The 14,490-nt window shown below is 45.2% G+C and overlaps 1 protein-coding gene and 1 pseudogene across 1 annotated transcript in view; both read left to right on the top strand.

Moving 5' to 3' along the window:
* Positions 1–7,397: 7,397 nt before the first annotated feature.
* On the top strand, positions 7,398–7,511 carry LOC114219828 (small nucleolar RNA U3; annotated as a pseudogene).
* A 4,725-nt stretch (positions 7,512–12,236) lies between these two features.
* Positions 12,237–14,490, top strand: part of DOCK8 (dedicator of cytokinesis 8) — a 218,192-nt gene continuing 215,938 nt past the window's right edge. Inside the window, exon 1 of the mRNA XM_028117339.2 lies at positions 12,237–12,369. Coding sequence (XP_027973140.2) covers positions 12,317–12,369 — 53 coding nt within the window. The 5' untranslated portion in view covers positions 12,237–12,316. The remainder of the gene's footprint in view (positions 12,370–14,490) is intronic.

Raw genomic sequence — 14,490 nt, 5'->3', positions numbered from 1 at the left:
ATTCCTGAGGAAATAGAAACTCATACAACTATTATCAGTATTTATGCAAAATGTTTCCCAGGAGATGTGTTTTTTTTCCGACTCAAACACTCTATGATTCTAAATCAGCCAAACTAAAAGAGCAAATTGATGGGATAAAATATAAAGAATAGGAAGAAATAATAGACTTTTTCCTGAAGGATTCTAACCTTGCACATAGTTTTTTGTTTTTGTTTTTTAACGATTTTATTTATTTATCTGAGAGAGAGAGAATAAGAGAGAGAACACGAGAGGGGGGAGGGTCAGAGGGAGAAGCAGACTCCCCGCTGAGCAGGGAGCCCGATGCGGGACTCGATCCCGGGACTCTAGGATCATGACCTGAGCCGAAAGCAGTCGCTTAACCAACTGAGCCACCCAGGCGCCCTGCACATAGTTTTTTAAAAATCGCAGGAGTTTACCTGCTTTATCCTGACACCCAAGGCAAGTCATTAAGTCTTTAGAGTGATGAGAGTTCTGTGGATTCAAGCTGGAATCAGAGAAGGTCTGGGGAGGCCACAGTCAAGTGTAAGCTACTCTTCAGCTACCCTGAAGAGATTTACTGATCAAATATTAACTGTCCAGGTATATTCATGCCATGGCCACACAGAAATGAGATGAATGATCTCATTCTAAGGGTAGCAATATGGATGAATCTCACAAACAACATGTTGACTAGACAGAAAGGAGTCTATTTATTATCAACTTCAAAAGCAGGGGTGGAAATGGAGCTATAGTGTTAATAGTCAGGTTATCAATTACCCTGGGGGAAGTCAACAGAGAAAAGGTATGATGGGGGCCTCTGGAAGTTGGTAATGTTCTCTGTCTTGATCTGAGTGCTTGTTACTGTGAAGTTCATCGAGCTGTACTTTCACTCATCTGATGAGATTATATAGTAATCTCCATGTATATTATACATGGAAGAATAATTTCTACTAAAGTAAAGCATTAACTGTATACCATTTTCCAATAATCTATTCCCGTCTCCAAGAACTCCTAACCTAGGAAAAAGAATGCCCTGAACTATGTCCTCCCTAAATGTGGCTTAATGGCAGGATATCTAACACTATAATAATGTAAAATTGAAATGTAAGTTTCGCTGGGATAATCAAACACAACAAATACGATATTTCAAAACTAGATTACCATACGCAGAATTTACCAAGGAAACTGAGAACTATTTCCATGACTCTTCAACCCCACAGGATTTGTGAAGAGATTTTTTTGGGGGGGAGGATTTTTCCCAAGGAGAGCTTCCATTTCTGGTTGGGGTGTGGGGGGCAGTAAATGAGAAGGGCTGCCACTTCCGTCCGTGGCTTGTAGGACACTGTTCAGAGAATTTGAAATGACAATTTTCCTGCAGCTGGGAGACGGAAAGATGTAGCCTGACTCTGGACCAAGGATGTTCAAGCAGCCTGGGGCACCAAGGTAGAGGTTGTGTTGGGATCAGCTGGGATTGTTTATGAGCAATTTTCAATGGATCAGATGTGGGCGGGAGGGGAGATATCCAGCAAAGGGTCATTTGGGGACCTGTCCAGTAGGATCCCTTAGAGAGCAGAGGACCCTAGCCACAGGAAACCAGAAGTAGCTGTAAATGAGTCACAAGTGAATACTATGAATACAGGTGCATGAGATAAGTGAAATGACCTACCGGAGAGAGATCTCCAGGAAAACAGTCTTCCAAAAGATCCGAGAAACCCTAAGTAAGGACTCAGCTTTGAATATCTGTCAGGCACAGAAAATTCGAAGCTAGCTCATAACGGTATCAGTTCTACAGTTCTTTTTTTTTTAAGATTTTATTTATTTATTTGGGAGAGAGAGAGAACACGAGAGGGAAGAGGGTCAGAGGGAGAAGCAGACTCCCTGCTGAGCAGGGAGCCCGATGCGGGACTCGATCCCGGGACTCCGGGATCATGACCTGAGCCGAAGGCAGCCGCTTAACCAGCTGAGCCACCCAGGCGCCCTACAGTTCTTTTTTTTAAATATTTTATTTATTTATTTGAGAGAGAGAATGAGATAGAGAGAGAGCATGAGAGGGAGGAGGGTCAGAGGGAGAAGCAGACTCTCCCCTCAGCAGGGAGCCCGATGCAGGACTCGATCCCGGGACTCCAGGATCATGACCTGAGCGGAAGGCAGTTGCTCAACCAGCTGAGCCACCCAGGCACCCTCAGTTCTACAGTTCTATAAGAGCTTTTTTTTCCCAAAATTTTTAGGCATAGTTGACATACAATGTTATATTAGTTTCAGGTGTATAAGCATATAGATTTGGCAATTCCACACATTACTCAATGCTCCCTGCCATCAGTGTAATCACCATCCATCACCATACAACGTTATTATTACACTATTATTGACTGTATTCCCTATGCTGTACTTTCCATCTCGGCGACTTAGTCATTTTTTAACTGGAAGTTTCTATTTCTTAATCCCCTTTATCTGTTTCTGCCATCCACCACCCACCTTCTCCCTGGCCGCCATTGTTTGCTGTGTTTAAGATTCTGTGTGTTTCTTTGTTCATTTGTTTTATTTTTTTACATTCCACATAGAAGTGAAATCATATTTGTCTTTCTGTCTGACTTACTTCACTTGGCATTATTCCCTCTAGGTCCATCCATGTTGTCACAAGTGGCAAGCTCTCGTTCTTTTTATGGTTGAGTAATATTCCATTGTACGTGTACATAAATCACATCTTCGTGATCCATTCATCTATAGATGGACACTTGGGTTGCTTCCATATTTTTGTAAATAATATTTGTAAATAATAGTTCAATAAACAAAGGGGTATGCATATCTTTTCAAATTAGTGTTCTCGTTTTCTTTGGGTAAATAACCAGTAGTGGAATTATTAGAGCTTTCTTATATCTTACCATTCATTCAACCCCAAGAGGTCAGAAACTGGCTAGCCAGCTGGAGTGGAAGAAGAAAAGAGAAGTGGCACAAAGTGAAGGGAAGAGCCAACCACGCATCCTTCCCTTTCTTTGCTGCTAGAGCCTGCTGGCTTGAAGCACATGCCAGCTGGGGGAAAATCTGTCATTAAAGATAAGGTGGTTTTTTCTGGTCTCAGACCTCAAATTATGTTTGCAGCTAACTTGTACCGTAGAGTAAGAGAAAAGTCGTGGGACCTGCCCCCATTTCCACATGGGATTGTCAAGGATTATCCCCACTGACTGCCATGGGAAACCATAAAAAAAGATGTGTTTTGATTCCATCCATCAATCATACATTCACTGTACGGGTTACATGGACTTTCCATTAGTATATTCAGTTTTTTAAGAAGCTGGTTGCTGAACCATGATTTAGTCCTAGACAGAGACCTAAATTCCGAGCGTGCCTGCCCATGCAGATTATCTATTTTATCTGCCGTTGCTTCCAGCTGTCCCCCTTAACTCTTCATCTAGGCTAAACCTCCCCCCAGATAAAAGTTCTTAATCTTAAACTTTTAGGAATATTTTCATTTTATTTGACGGCCCTCAAACAATGGTTCTCAAACTATGGTATGTAACAGAATCACCTGGAGAACTTGGCAGACGTATAGAGGTCCACGCTTCATCCACCCTACTTCGGTGAGTCTGGGACTTTTTTATCGTTAGCTCTCTAGGTAATTCCCACACTCCCAAAGTACGAGAACTTCTGTCTTAAAAGACACAGATTGCTCCTGAATTGGGTATAGGTTTGGGGACATAGCGTCATGTCACCTGGATCTGACAGCCATATTCTCTGTCTTAGTGCCATGTAGTGATGCTGTTCTAAGAATTGCAGAGATCACACAAAATGTGCCATGATACAATCTCCTGTGTATAGTGTGTAAGGGATCAGGAGACACTGAGCCAGGCAAGTCTGTCCAAAGAACCACCACTCAGCTTGCTTTTCCCTCTTCTGAAAATGTCCCAGTGCTTGTCATGGTACCTAAATTGTTATGGTGATACGGGCTTTGGGAGGGGGGCACAGGATGGAGTGAAATGAACTGGGAGGATATTGGAGAATACTGAAATGGGAAAAAAGCATTTCCAAAATTCATATAAACTTCGGTCGGACACTGACACTCAGCAGGGGCCAACAAAATTTCTAAAGATTCTTTGAACTTGTCTGGTTTCAGTCCTTCCCCAGATGGCTCAAGACATCTAGGGAGATCACAGTTACTTAAAGAGAAATACTCTACATTGTTAACATACTAGTTAAAGGGTGAATACAATCAATAAGAAAAATGCTAAGATTTTAATAGACAGGTGGGACAAGATGTAAACAGACGTACCCCCACAAAATACAACCATGTCCTAAGATAACAGGGAAAAATAGTCAGCTCATCTAAATAATAATCACATAACTAAAACATTTTAAAGTGTATTTTTAAGCTAGTAAACTTGCAGAAACTACAAATAAATGCTAGCGTAAATGACGGTAAAATGAAAGTCTTTTAAACATTACTTATAAATTAGCATGAGCTAACAAAAGCCAAAATTATGCTTGTTATTTTTATTTTTTATCTTTACCCTTTTCCTTTGAAAAGTTTTCGAATTTACAGAGCAGGGAACTTTATGTAATCTTCATCTAGATTGGCCAACTGCTTTATTTTTGTTCTTTATAATCTTATTTTAATGTTACTAACATCATCATTGTCATCATCATCATGGATGAGCATCTGAAAGTAAGTCGCAGACATCATACCATTCTGCTGCTTTACCCTAAAAATTTGAGTATGTATCCACTAAGAATAAGGATATTCTCTTATGCAACCACAGTGTAAGTATCAAAATTAGAAAATGTAACTTTGATACAATACTGTTATCAAATACATAGTCAAGATGCAGATTTTGCCAGTTGCCCCAGTGATAATCTTTATAGTATTTATTTTTCTTTTTTTTTTAAAGATTTTATTTATTTACTTGAGAGAGAGAGAGCATGAGAGGGGGGAGGGTCAGAGGGAGAAGCAGACTCCCCGCTGAGCAGGGAGTCCGATGTGGGACTCGATCCCGGGACTCCAGGATCATGACCTGAGCCGAAGGCAGTCGCTTAACCAACTGAGCCACCCAGGTGCCCATATAGTATTTATTTTTCTTGATCTGAGGTCCAGTCTAGCATCCCTCATTGCCTTTACTTGCTCTGTCTCTATAGACTCTCTCTCTTTGTTTTAAGATTTATTTATTTATTTCTGGGGTGAGGAGGCAGAGGGATAGGGAGAGAGAGAATCTCAAGCAGACTGCCCACTGAGCGTGGGGCCCAACATGTGGCTCGACGTGGGGCTCAATCTCACCACCCTGAGATCATGACCTGAGCCGAAATCAAGAGTCCGACGCTTAACTGACTAAGCCACCCAGGCGCCCCTGTGTACTCTCTTTTAATCTGAACCCATTCCTCAGCCTTTCTTTGTCTTTCATGACACTGACATTTTTTAGAGACTGCCTGGTTAGTAGAATGTCCCTTAATTTAAGTCTGTCTGCTATCTCCTCATGATTAGATTTATGCATTTTTTGGCAGGAGTCTATAACTTTTGACCTCATACATTCCAGTTCTGGGAATCTGTTAGGAGAAAATAATAGTAAATATGTAAAAGACAGCTTATATGGCTTTCAAGGGGCACACATGTTGGATAATAGTAAAAATTGCAGCCCACATGCCCCGAGGCGATAGTGGCTATCCAGCAGTATGCTCTGTCCTTCAGGGGCATTATCTTACCCAGCTTCTCAGTAACGTGAGTACAGCCAAGTCTCTTCACTGCCTACCCAACAACTACCCTCCCCTTTGTCCCTCTTTGGGAAGCTCGGAAGAATGAGTCAGAGCAGTTCTAAGCCAACTACGATCACCCACTCCTGTCTCCAGGTATGGTTTTTTTCTTTGGGGAGAAGAAAATAGACCGATGGGGAAGTGTGTTGATGGGGGTGACCTCAGGGAAGTCAGTGAGAGAGCTTAGGTCAGGAATGGGGCAGTGACCAGACCCCTGTGAGGCACTCCAGTGAGAGGCCGAAGGAACCAGACCAGAGCACCAGGCCTGACTTTCTGTCCGCCATAGATCTTCCCTCTCTCTATGTGATGTGACTTTGGGAAATCTGCCTAAATCCTTCTGTAAAGAACTGTGTAGCTCTTCATTCGTGTCCAGTGTGTGTGCTCTGGCTGAGGAAGATGGGGATGGCAGTGCCAGATCTAGGAGGCCTAATCCCCACCACGCTGCGCCCATCCTCTCCTGGACAGTCCTCATCATGCACCTCCAGGGAGCCAGAGAGATCATCCCCCAAGAGACTGATGACCTAGATAAAGAAACAGAAACCACCGTCTGGTAGGACAGAGTCTGAACTCTTTGACAGGACGGCCATGTTCAGACCCTGCCCACCTCCAAAGCTTCGTTTGTCACCACTTCACTCTGCACCCCACAGGTCCCCTCGTACTTTTAATTCCCAGGATGGACAATGGCGTTTCTGGGCTCCCTGCTTTGGCACACAGTGCTCCCTGTGCCTGTGAGGGCCTGAATGCACTTCTCTGCCTGGCGAATGCTTCCTTGTTGTTTAAGACCCAGTCCCCATGTCACTCTGTCAGTGAAGTTATTCTTCCTCAGCGTCAGTCTCTCTGCCAACACCCTCGCCACGAGAACAAATCACTTCCTCTCTGTGTTTCCGCCCTCACTGAGTTTTGGGAAACAAGTTCCTGCATTGTCACCGGGAACTCAAGTTTCTTCTTTACTTTGTAACGCATCTCGTTCCTAGACTATGAGTTCTGCGAAGTCCAGGAGCAAGTATTATTCATTGTTTTGCCCGTAGTTTCACTTAGTACAGAGCTTGACGTGTGGTCACCACTGGGTCAATGTTTGGGGAATGAATAAAAAGCATACAGATGATAATGAAGAATGAATTAATGAATTAATGAATTAATCCAAGGTCTTTCTAGTTATAAAATGCTATGGTTTGAATATTCCTACTGAAAATGAAATACCATTGCACGTTGGAATTTGGGCTAAATCCTAGATTAAAATACACGTATATGAAGTGCACATATAAAAATATATACACTACGCTTATATATATATGTTTGTCACCATGATCGTTAAGGGAAAATTTCTTATTCTTTATTGTTTTCATATTTACAGATTTCTTGTGACAGTATAAGGAATAAAGTGGAGAAAAATAGGAACTCCAATTCTAATGTCTGAGATATGGCTGGCTTTAAATGCCAGCACACAGATCTTTCTGTATCTGTCTTCAATTATAAGACAACAATACAAATATCCACTTGCTTGTAATAATCTATGTGCTGGTTTCATTTCTCCACCCAAAAGATAAAGACAAAACAGAGCTGGAAGACGTGCATACAAAAGCGGAGCTGAAATACTCAAGAAAATAAAAAAGATTCTTACTTTCTTCTGAAGGACACATGGAACTCAATTACTCCCATCTAAGACTATACTTTCAGGGATCATTTCTATAGTTTGTTACTAAGTTCACTTTAACAAATACTTACCGAGGGCGCCTGAGTGGCTCAGTTGGTTGAGCAGCTGCCTTCAGCTCAGGTCATGATCCTGGAGTCCCAGGACGGAGTCCCAGGATTGAGTCCCGCATCGGGCTCCCTGCTCAGCAGGGAGTCTGCTTCTCGCTCTGACCCTCCCCCCTCTCATGCTCTCTCTCTCTCATTCTCTCTCTCAAATAAATAAAATCTTAAAAAAAAAAAAGCAAATACTGAGTGTCTGCTCTGCATTCATTTATTCAAGTACTTGTCAAACACTTACTATGCATCAGGAATTGTTCTAGGCAACAGAGATAGAGCAGTGAATAAAACAAAAATCTCTGCACTTATGGAATCATATTCTAGAAGCATGAGGGATAACAAACATAAATAAATAAATTATAGAGTATGTCAGATAGTGATAAAGTCCTTTAGAGAAAAACAAAGTTGGAAATGGAGTTAGAAGTGTCAGAGTAGGGCGCCTGGGTGGCTCAGTCGGTTAAGCGACTGCCTTCGGCTCAGGTCATGATCCTGGAGCCCCGGGATCGAGTCCCACATCGGGCTCCCTGCTCAGCGGGGAGTCTGCTTCTCCCTCTGACCCTCCCCCGTCTCATGCTCTCTCTCTCTATCTCATTCTCTCTCTCAAATAAATAAATAAAATCTTAAAAAAAAAAAAGAAGTGTCAGAGTAGGGAAGGGGGCATTCCAGTGTTAAATAGATGCTCTCAGAAGGGGACAGATGAACAAAATTTTAAGTGGTTTGGGGAATAAAGAAGGAGATGTGCAAATGATCACACTTTTCTCTGTAGTCCTATGGACTTCAAATTCCACTAGGTTGTGTTCACTGGTAATGACCTACCCTTTCTAGCTAGTTCAAGGTGCTGTCACACTGAAAGACATACTCCTTCAGGTAGAGGTGGAAGCTGTAAACTCCATTCAAACTTTGAAGGATCAGGAGAGACTGGTTAGGATTTCAGGTGAGGATGGCAGGAAGAATGACACCAGCAAAGAAGGCCCCAGGCCAGGAGATCTTCCTTGCTTCGACAGAGAGGTAAGGTTTAGAATTAGTTACATGAAGTGGGACTATAAACCAGTTGGAGAGGTCACACTTGGTTGTAGGGTTATGGGAAGTCACCAAAGTTAACTGAGCAGGGAAAGATGATGAAACAAGCATCTTAGTAAAACTTGTACAACGTTAGAGTCCAATTCAATCAGAATAAAAAAGAAGTGACAAGCAGGGAGGCCATTAAAAACTTTTTTTTTTTTTTTTTTGGTGCTGTTATCCAGACATTGATTGCTGAGAACTGGGCCAAAAGGGAAGCAGCGAGGACAATGACACTAAACAGGAGTGAGGTTTATGAAGCATAAATAACAGAGCTTGGTGGACGATTAGATCCAAAGGGTAAAGAAGAGGAAGAAGTTAGAGCTGACACATTCACAGAATTCAGAGGGAGGCGAGCAGATGGCATCAGCCTGAGACGGAGGGCTCTGTCAGCCAAGCGTGGGGTGACTGGCTCCGGGTCACACAGTTTGTGAAAAGCTGGATCCAGAACACAGGTTTCCTGCTTTTCCCACCCTAGACGACTCCAAAGTTCTAAAATTGGCAAATGGGTAAAGAAGGCCACCAATAGAAATGAGTGATCACAGAGGGATAGCCAGGTTACAAATGGGTACAAGAGATGGAGAGCGCTAGTTTTATATTCACGGAGTCTGAGGATATTCAAGTGGACATATTTGGGAGATAGGCATCGATTTAGGATTGGAAATGACTCTGTCCCCTACAGTTTGTGATCTTGGGCAAATCACTTAACCTCTCTGAGCCTCAGTTTTCCTGGCTGCAAAGTAGGCATAATGTTATTACTTAATGTTTGTAATTAACTAATGAATTAACATTTGTAAAGGCTCTGAACAGGTCCTGAGACAAGGTAAGTGCTATTTGTTAAATGAAATATGAACGATGCAGTGTAAAGAAAGAGGCTGGTTTTCCGGATGGACATTACCTCTGGTATAGAAGTCCAGAGCCTGGGTGGCTCAGTTGGTTAAGCGTCCAACTCTTGATTTCAGCTCCGGTCATGATCGCGGGGCCATAAGATGGAGCCCTGAACTGGCTCTGCGCTGGGCGTGGAGTCTGCTTAAGATTCTCTCTCTCCTTCTCCCTCTGCCCCTCCCCCCACTTCCCCACCCTGAGCTGGCTCTCTTTCTCTCTCTAAAAAAAAAAAAAAAAAAAAAAAAAGCCAAGGGACGAATTTTATGAGGATGAAAACAAAATCAACGGAAGAGAGACGCAGAGAAAGAGGAAGGCCAAGAGAGGTCATAGGTGTGGAAAGGAGGCTTTCTTTCTAGAGTGCTTTTTTTTTTTTTAAGATTTTATTTATTTATTTGTCAGCGAGAGAGAAAGCGAGAGCACAAGCAGGGGGAGTGGCAGGCAGAGCAGGCAGAGGGAGAAACACGCTTCCCGCTGAGCAGGGAGCCCGATGCGGGGCTCGATCCCAGGACCCTGGGATCATGACCTGAGCCGAAGGCAGGCACTTAACTGACTGAGCCACCCAGGCGTCCCTAGAGTGCATTTTGGATGGGGGGGCGGCCAGGAGAGATACCCAACTACAGGGAACTAAAGAAGTAGTGAGAAGCCAGGGATTTATCTAGTGATCTGTGATCTGTGAATGTATCCCAGAGCCGATACATTTTAAAAATAGGCATCTGACTAAATTAGTGGATTACATATTCATGGTGAATTGTTAAAACGCTGTTGAGGAAATCTGGAGTCATTCCTAACCATCCAAGAATGGACAGCACGGAGCATAATGCTGGCCTAATCTTTATAATTAGGTATCAAATACTAAGTTGAATGCAGCATGACCTGGTGTAAGATGGGAGATTTTATGATTCCATTCCCTCTTACCCCCTTCCCCCCACAAAAAAGTTCTCCTTGATTGAAAATTCTGAAAATTTGAGATACTCTCATTACATTTTATTTGTCTTTGTGTGGAAACTAGAATATTTTTGCTCTGTAGGAACATGTGTGTCACAAACATTTAGAAACTCAAAGGAGCCCTATGAAAGGCTGACTTGGTACACAGCAGACTCAAGATTCTGGTGTAAAAAATTGTCTACAACTCACCCGTTTGCTCTCAGTTTGAGAAGTCGTCACAGTGTTGTTCTCTCAGCATCTCTTGATCTAAATGTTGGCTTATAGATCCCAGTGCAGTAAATAGACTTAGAATTTGGAAGTCAGAAACTCCACATTACAAAAAGCTTTCTTTTCTTTGGATCTTTTTTCATAGCCTATATAATAACGTTGGACTGAAGAACTTTGTCTTATATGCTTAAAGGCGTTGATATTTGCAGGGAAAAGTCACCTAACCAGCTCTGAGGAATTACTAAACTAACAGAGCCAGGCAAAACCAGAGAAAGGAAGGCCATCAAGAAGAGACTCAATTCAGTCCTTAGGAGTTTTACTTATATATTAGGTTGCAAACTACAAATCAGCAGTGCCTGATAGAAACATATGTGACCCTCATATGTGAACTACGTGTGTAATTTAAATTTTCTTTCATGAAAGCCACATTGTAAAGAGGGAAAAACAGGTGAAATTAATTTTAATATTTTATTTTCCTAATATCAAAACTATCATTTTAACATGTAACTAACATTAAAAAAATCACTAACAGGATATTTTTGCATTATTTTCTCTACACTGTCTTCAAAATCCGATGTGCATTTTACACACTCAGTACATCTCAATGCAGACTAACCATCTGTTCCAATGGTCAATAGTCACACTGGACAGCAGTGTAGCTCTGAACCAAAAATATCCTGCTTTAGTATTTTTTAAAGGGCAAGTTGCCAAACAGAGGTAGAATTTAGAGTGCTCTATTAGAGCAAAACTCTGAGCAACCAGTAACTTGAAATAAACATGTACTTTCCCACTCTGGTGAGCACTGGGACTTTTCTGATTTTTCTTGAGTTGGGTCTGGGCCTCTTAGCCGACTTCTCAGTCTGAAACTGAAATCAACAGGGCTGCAGCATGTTCTTGAATCACAGGAAAGAGGCGTGCAGTGTTTCCCAGAGAAAAGCATTTATCCTCCTGTTGGAAAAAAAAAAAAGAGAAAAGAAAGAAAGAAAGAAAGAAAAGAAAGAAAAAGAAAAAATTGAAGGGGGCATTGGGGGATAACTTAACAATGTTTATTCTTGGCTGGATTCATTGTATTTACAGCAAGTGCCCCAGGAAGGATGAGGGACACATCTTTTGCAAAAGTAGATTTGTACCCTGGTTGGTTGGTGGGTTGGCTGGTTGGTTGTGTTTTCAAATCTGCCTCCCCCCCGCATCCCCCTACCCCCAGGCTTGGTGCGGACCCTTCCGAAGGCCTAGAGCGGAGACGTGCGGGGCTGGTGTCCCGACCTCGCCGAGCGCGCGGGGCGGGCGGACAGCGCGTTCCCCCTCCTGCCCTCAGGCGCTGCTGGCAGCCTCGCCGCTCCGGGCAGATGGAGTTTCCGGCCTGGCTCCGCGATTGCGGAGCCCTCCGCCCGCGCTCGCTTCTGCCTGAGGTCAGGGCCCCCGCGGCCGGAGCGCGCCGTCGGCCGGAGCATCCGGAGGGCAGTTCCGCGGTGTGTCCACACCCTCTCGCCCGCCGCTCCCTGCGTGCCGGGCCGGGCGCCGGGTGGCTGGCTGGACTCGCCGCCGCAGCAGCCCCGAGGCTGGGCCCTCCCCCGGCGTGGCTGCGGCGCCGAAGGTGGAAATGCGGAAGTTTCCAGCCGCACTGACAGATGAGGCTCGCGCCCTGCTCGGCGTGCGCTGCAGCGGCTCCGCGGCGCCCCGGGCCCCCGCCGTCCGCGCCCCGCGCCCTTAGAGGCGGACGAGCCGCGCGCGGGCCATGGCCACGCTGCCGGGCGCGGAGCGGCGCGCGTTCGCGCTCAAGATCAACAGGTAAGACGCGCCCCGCGGCGCCGCGCAGCCGCCGCCGCCGCCGCACCGCCCCGGGCGGGCCGAGCGCCGCGCGGGGGCCGAGTCCCGGGCACGGCGCGGCGGGGTGCACCTGCGACCACCCTCCCCCCACCCCGGAGGCGGCCGCGCTGGGGCCGCTGAGCGCGCGACAGTATCCGCGCGCGCCGGCCTCCGCCCGCGCCTCCGCGATGGTCCCAGCCCTCCCGGGTGTCCCGGGCCACCGGCGTCCCTTCCCTGAGCGAGCCCTCCGCCTCGCCCGCGCCGCCCTCGGGGTCTGACAGGTGGTCGCGCCGGGGAGGGTGAAGGGCGCAGGGCGAACTGTGCTGGGCTCGCCGCGGACTTCCTGATAAACTGCGCCGGCCTTTGAGACCTGCGGTGAGATGGGGCAAGTCAAGAAGCAGTTGCAATGCGGTTTCCAGGCAGCTGCTGAGCACTTGGGCTGTTCTGAGTAGGGCTCTTTCCCCTCTCGTATTTTCCCCCCCGAAGAAGTTTGGCTCCTGTTGACATCGCTATTTTTATTCCCTGGTCCCAAGGAGCCGTGAAGTGGAAAAAGTGATTTTTAAAAAATTCTCCGTTTAAATAAACAAAAAGGAATGGCCTGTGGCTGGCATTTTTACATTTCTAGCGCTCCGGCGGAGAACTAAGGGCAAAGAATCCACCTCACCGTCCGGTTCCTAATCCAAATTGCACACACTCCGTGTAAGCACATTTACTGCTCAGAGTTCTCGCCAGAGGTGCTGCAGCTGCCCTTTTCCCTCCGCTGAAAACTGCTGACAAGTATTGGGGGACATTTTTGTCTTGCCCTGAGAAATCGAGACTGTCCGGTTCAAAGATAATACGAAACTGGTCCCGAAGGGTCAACTTACTATTCTCCTGTCCCCTCCCTGCTCTAGGACGTGTTATTCTTTTAGCTGAGCCCGTAAGAGGGTAGTTGCACGGTACATTTTGTGTGCGGAGAGCGTGTGGAGAGGTTGGAGCCACAAGGCATTAGAAGCCCCGAATAATCAGGTGGTAAGCCCCCCCCCCCCCAGGGCCCACTGGGCTTTATTGCTGTTTGATGTCCATCTGCTGGATAGCTGTGGGCAAACCATTCCTCATACCTTACTATTTCTCCATCTTTAAAATAAATTTAATTATTAATGGGCATTGTATATTAATGTTGGAGTACCAGAGGTACTAGTTAAAAGGCATGATGTCCATCAGGAATCTCCCTATGGGGATTTTATTTTATTTTATATTTTATTTTTATTTATTTATTTATTTTTTGCATTAGGGTTCATGGCTGTTGCAGGCCGGAAGGGGCAATTAATTCGTTTGGGGAGTATGGGAATCAAACTGAAGTTAGCAATGGGTGTACCACTTGCCAGAGCTACTGCTCTTCTGTCCCTGTGAATTTTAGCTCAGGGAGCATGGCTGGGACAGAAAGATGTTCAAGACTGTGGGGTTTGGTGGAGTTGATCTGGGGAGAGCAGCAGGACCCGCGCTAATCCTGTAAGCACTCTTGAAAGTAGCAGTGGGGCTGGTGTGGCCTGAGGGTTAAGAATAAAGGCCCTGGCTAGAATTAGGACCTGCCTCCAGATTGGCCCCCTGCTACACACTGTGGGACCCTGGGCCTGTTATTTAACCTTTGTAAACTTTGGTTTCTTTATATGTCAAATGGGATAAATCATAGGACCTACTTCTTACGACCCTTGGGACGATTGAGGGAAATAGGTGCCTATAGCGTGTGGCTCGGAATAAATGTTAAATGTTAGCAGTCCTCATCGACCTTGCCATCAGCTTCATCACTGTCCCTATCATCGTTTTTGAGAGCCTAAGGAAGAAGGGTAGGAGAGGAAGCTGCAGTTAGAGAGCACTTTGGGCTGTGTCTGCCAGCCGCAGGTTGGAGCTGCTGGGGCGGATGTTCTCCCTCATGTGACTTCCATTCCTCTGCTGAGATCACCAGACACACCCAGTGGAACAGCGTGTGTGATGCAATCTGAACAAGAAGAGCCCCATTCAAGTTAAGTATAGAGGTTCCCTAATCCTCAGGCAAGAAAAAGGATTGGATATTCCTATTTGGGGGGGTTCTGCTTTCCCTTTTGAAGCATTTGTGTCTTAGGT

The sequence above is a fragment of the Eumetopias jubatus genome, unplaced genomic scaffold, assembly GCF_037043125.1.
Source record: "Eumetopias jubatus isolate StellerSeaLion01/CBP00866 unplaced genomic scaffold, mEumJub1_p1.0 scaffold_15, whole genome shotgun sequence".
Classification (NCBI taxonomy): Eukaryota; Metazoa; Chordata; class Mammalia; order Carnivora; family Otariidae; genus Eumetopias; species Eumetopias jubatus.
Note: the sequence above shows the minus strand (reverse complement) of the source record. Positions and strands in the feature narration are given on the sequence as shown.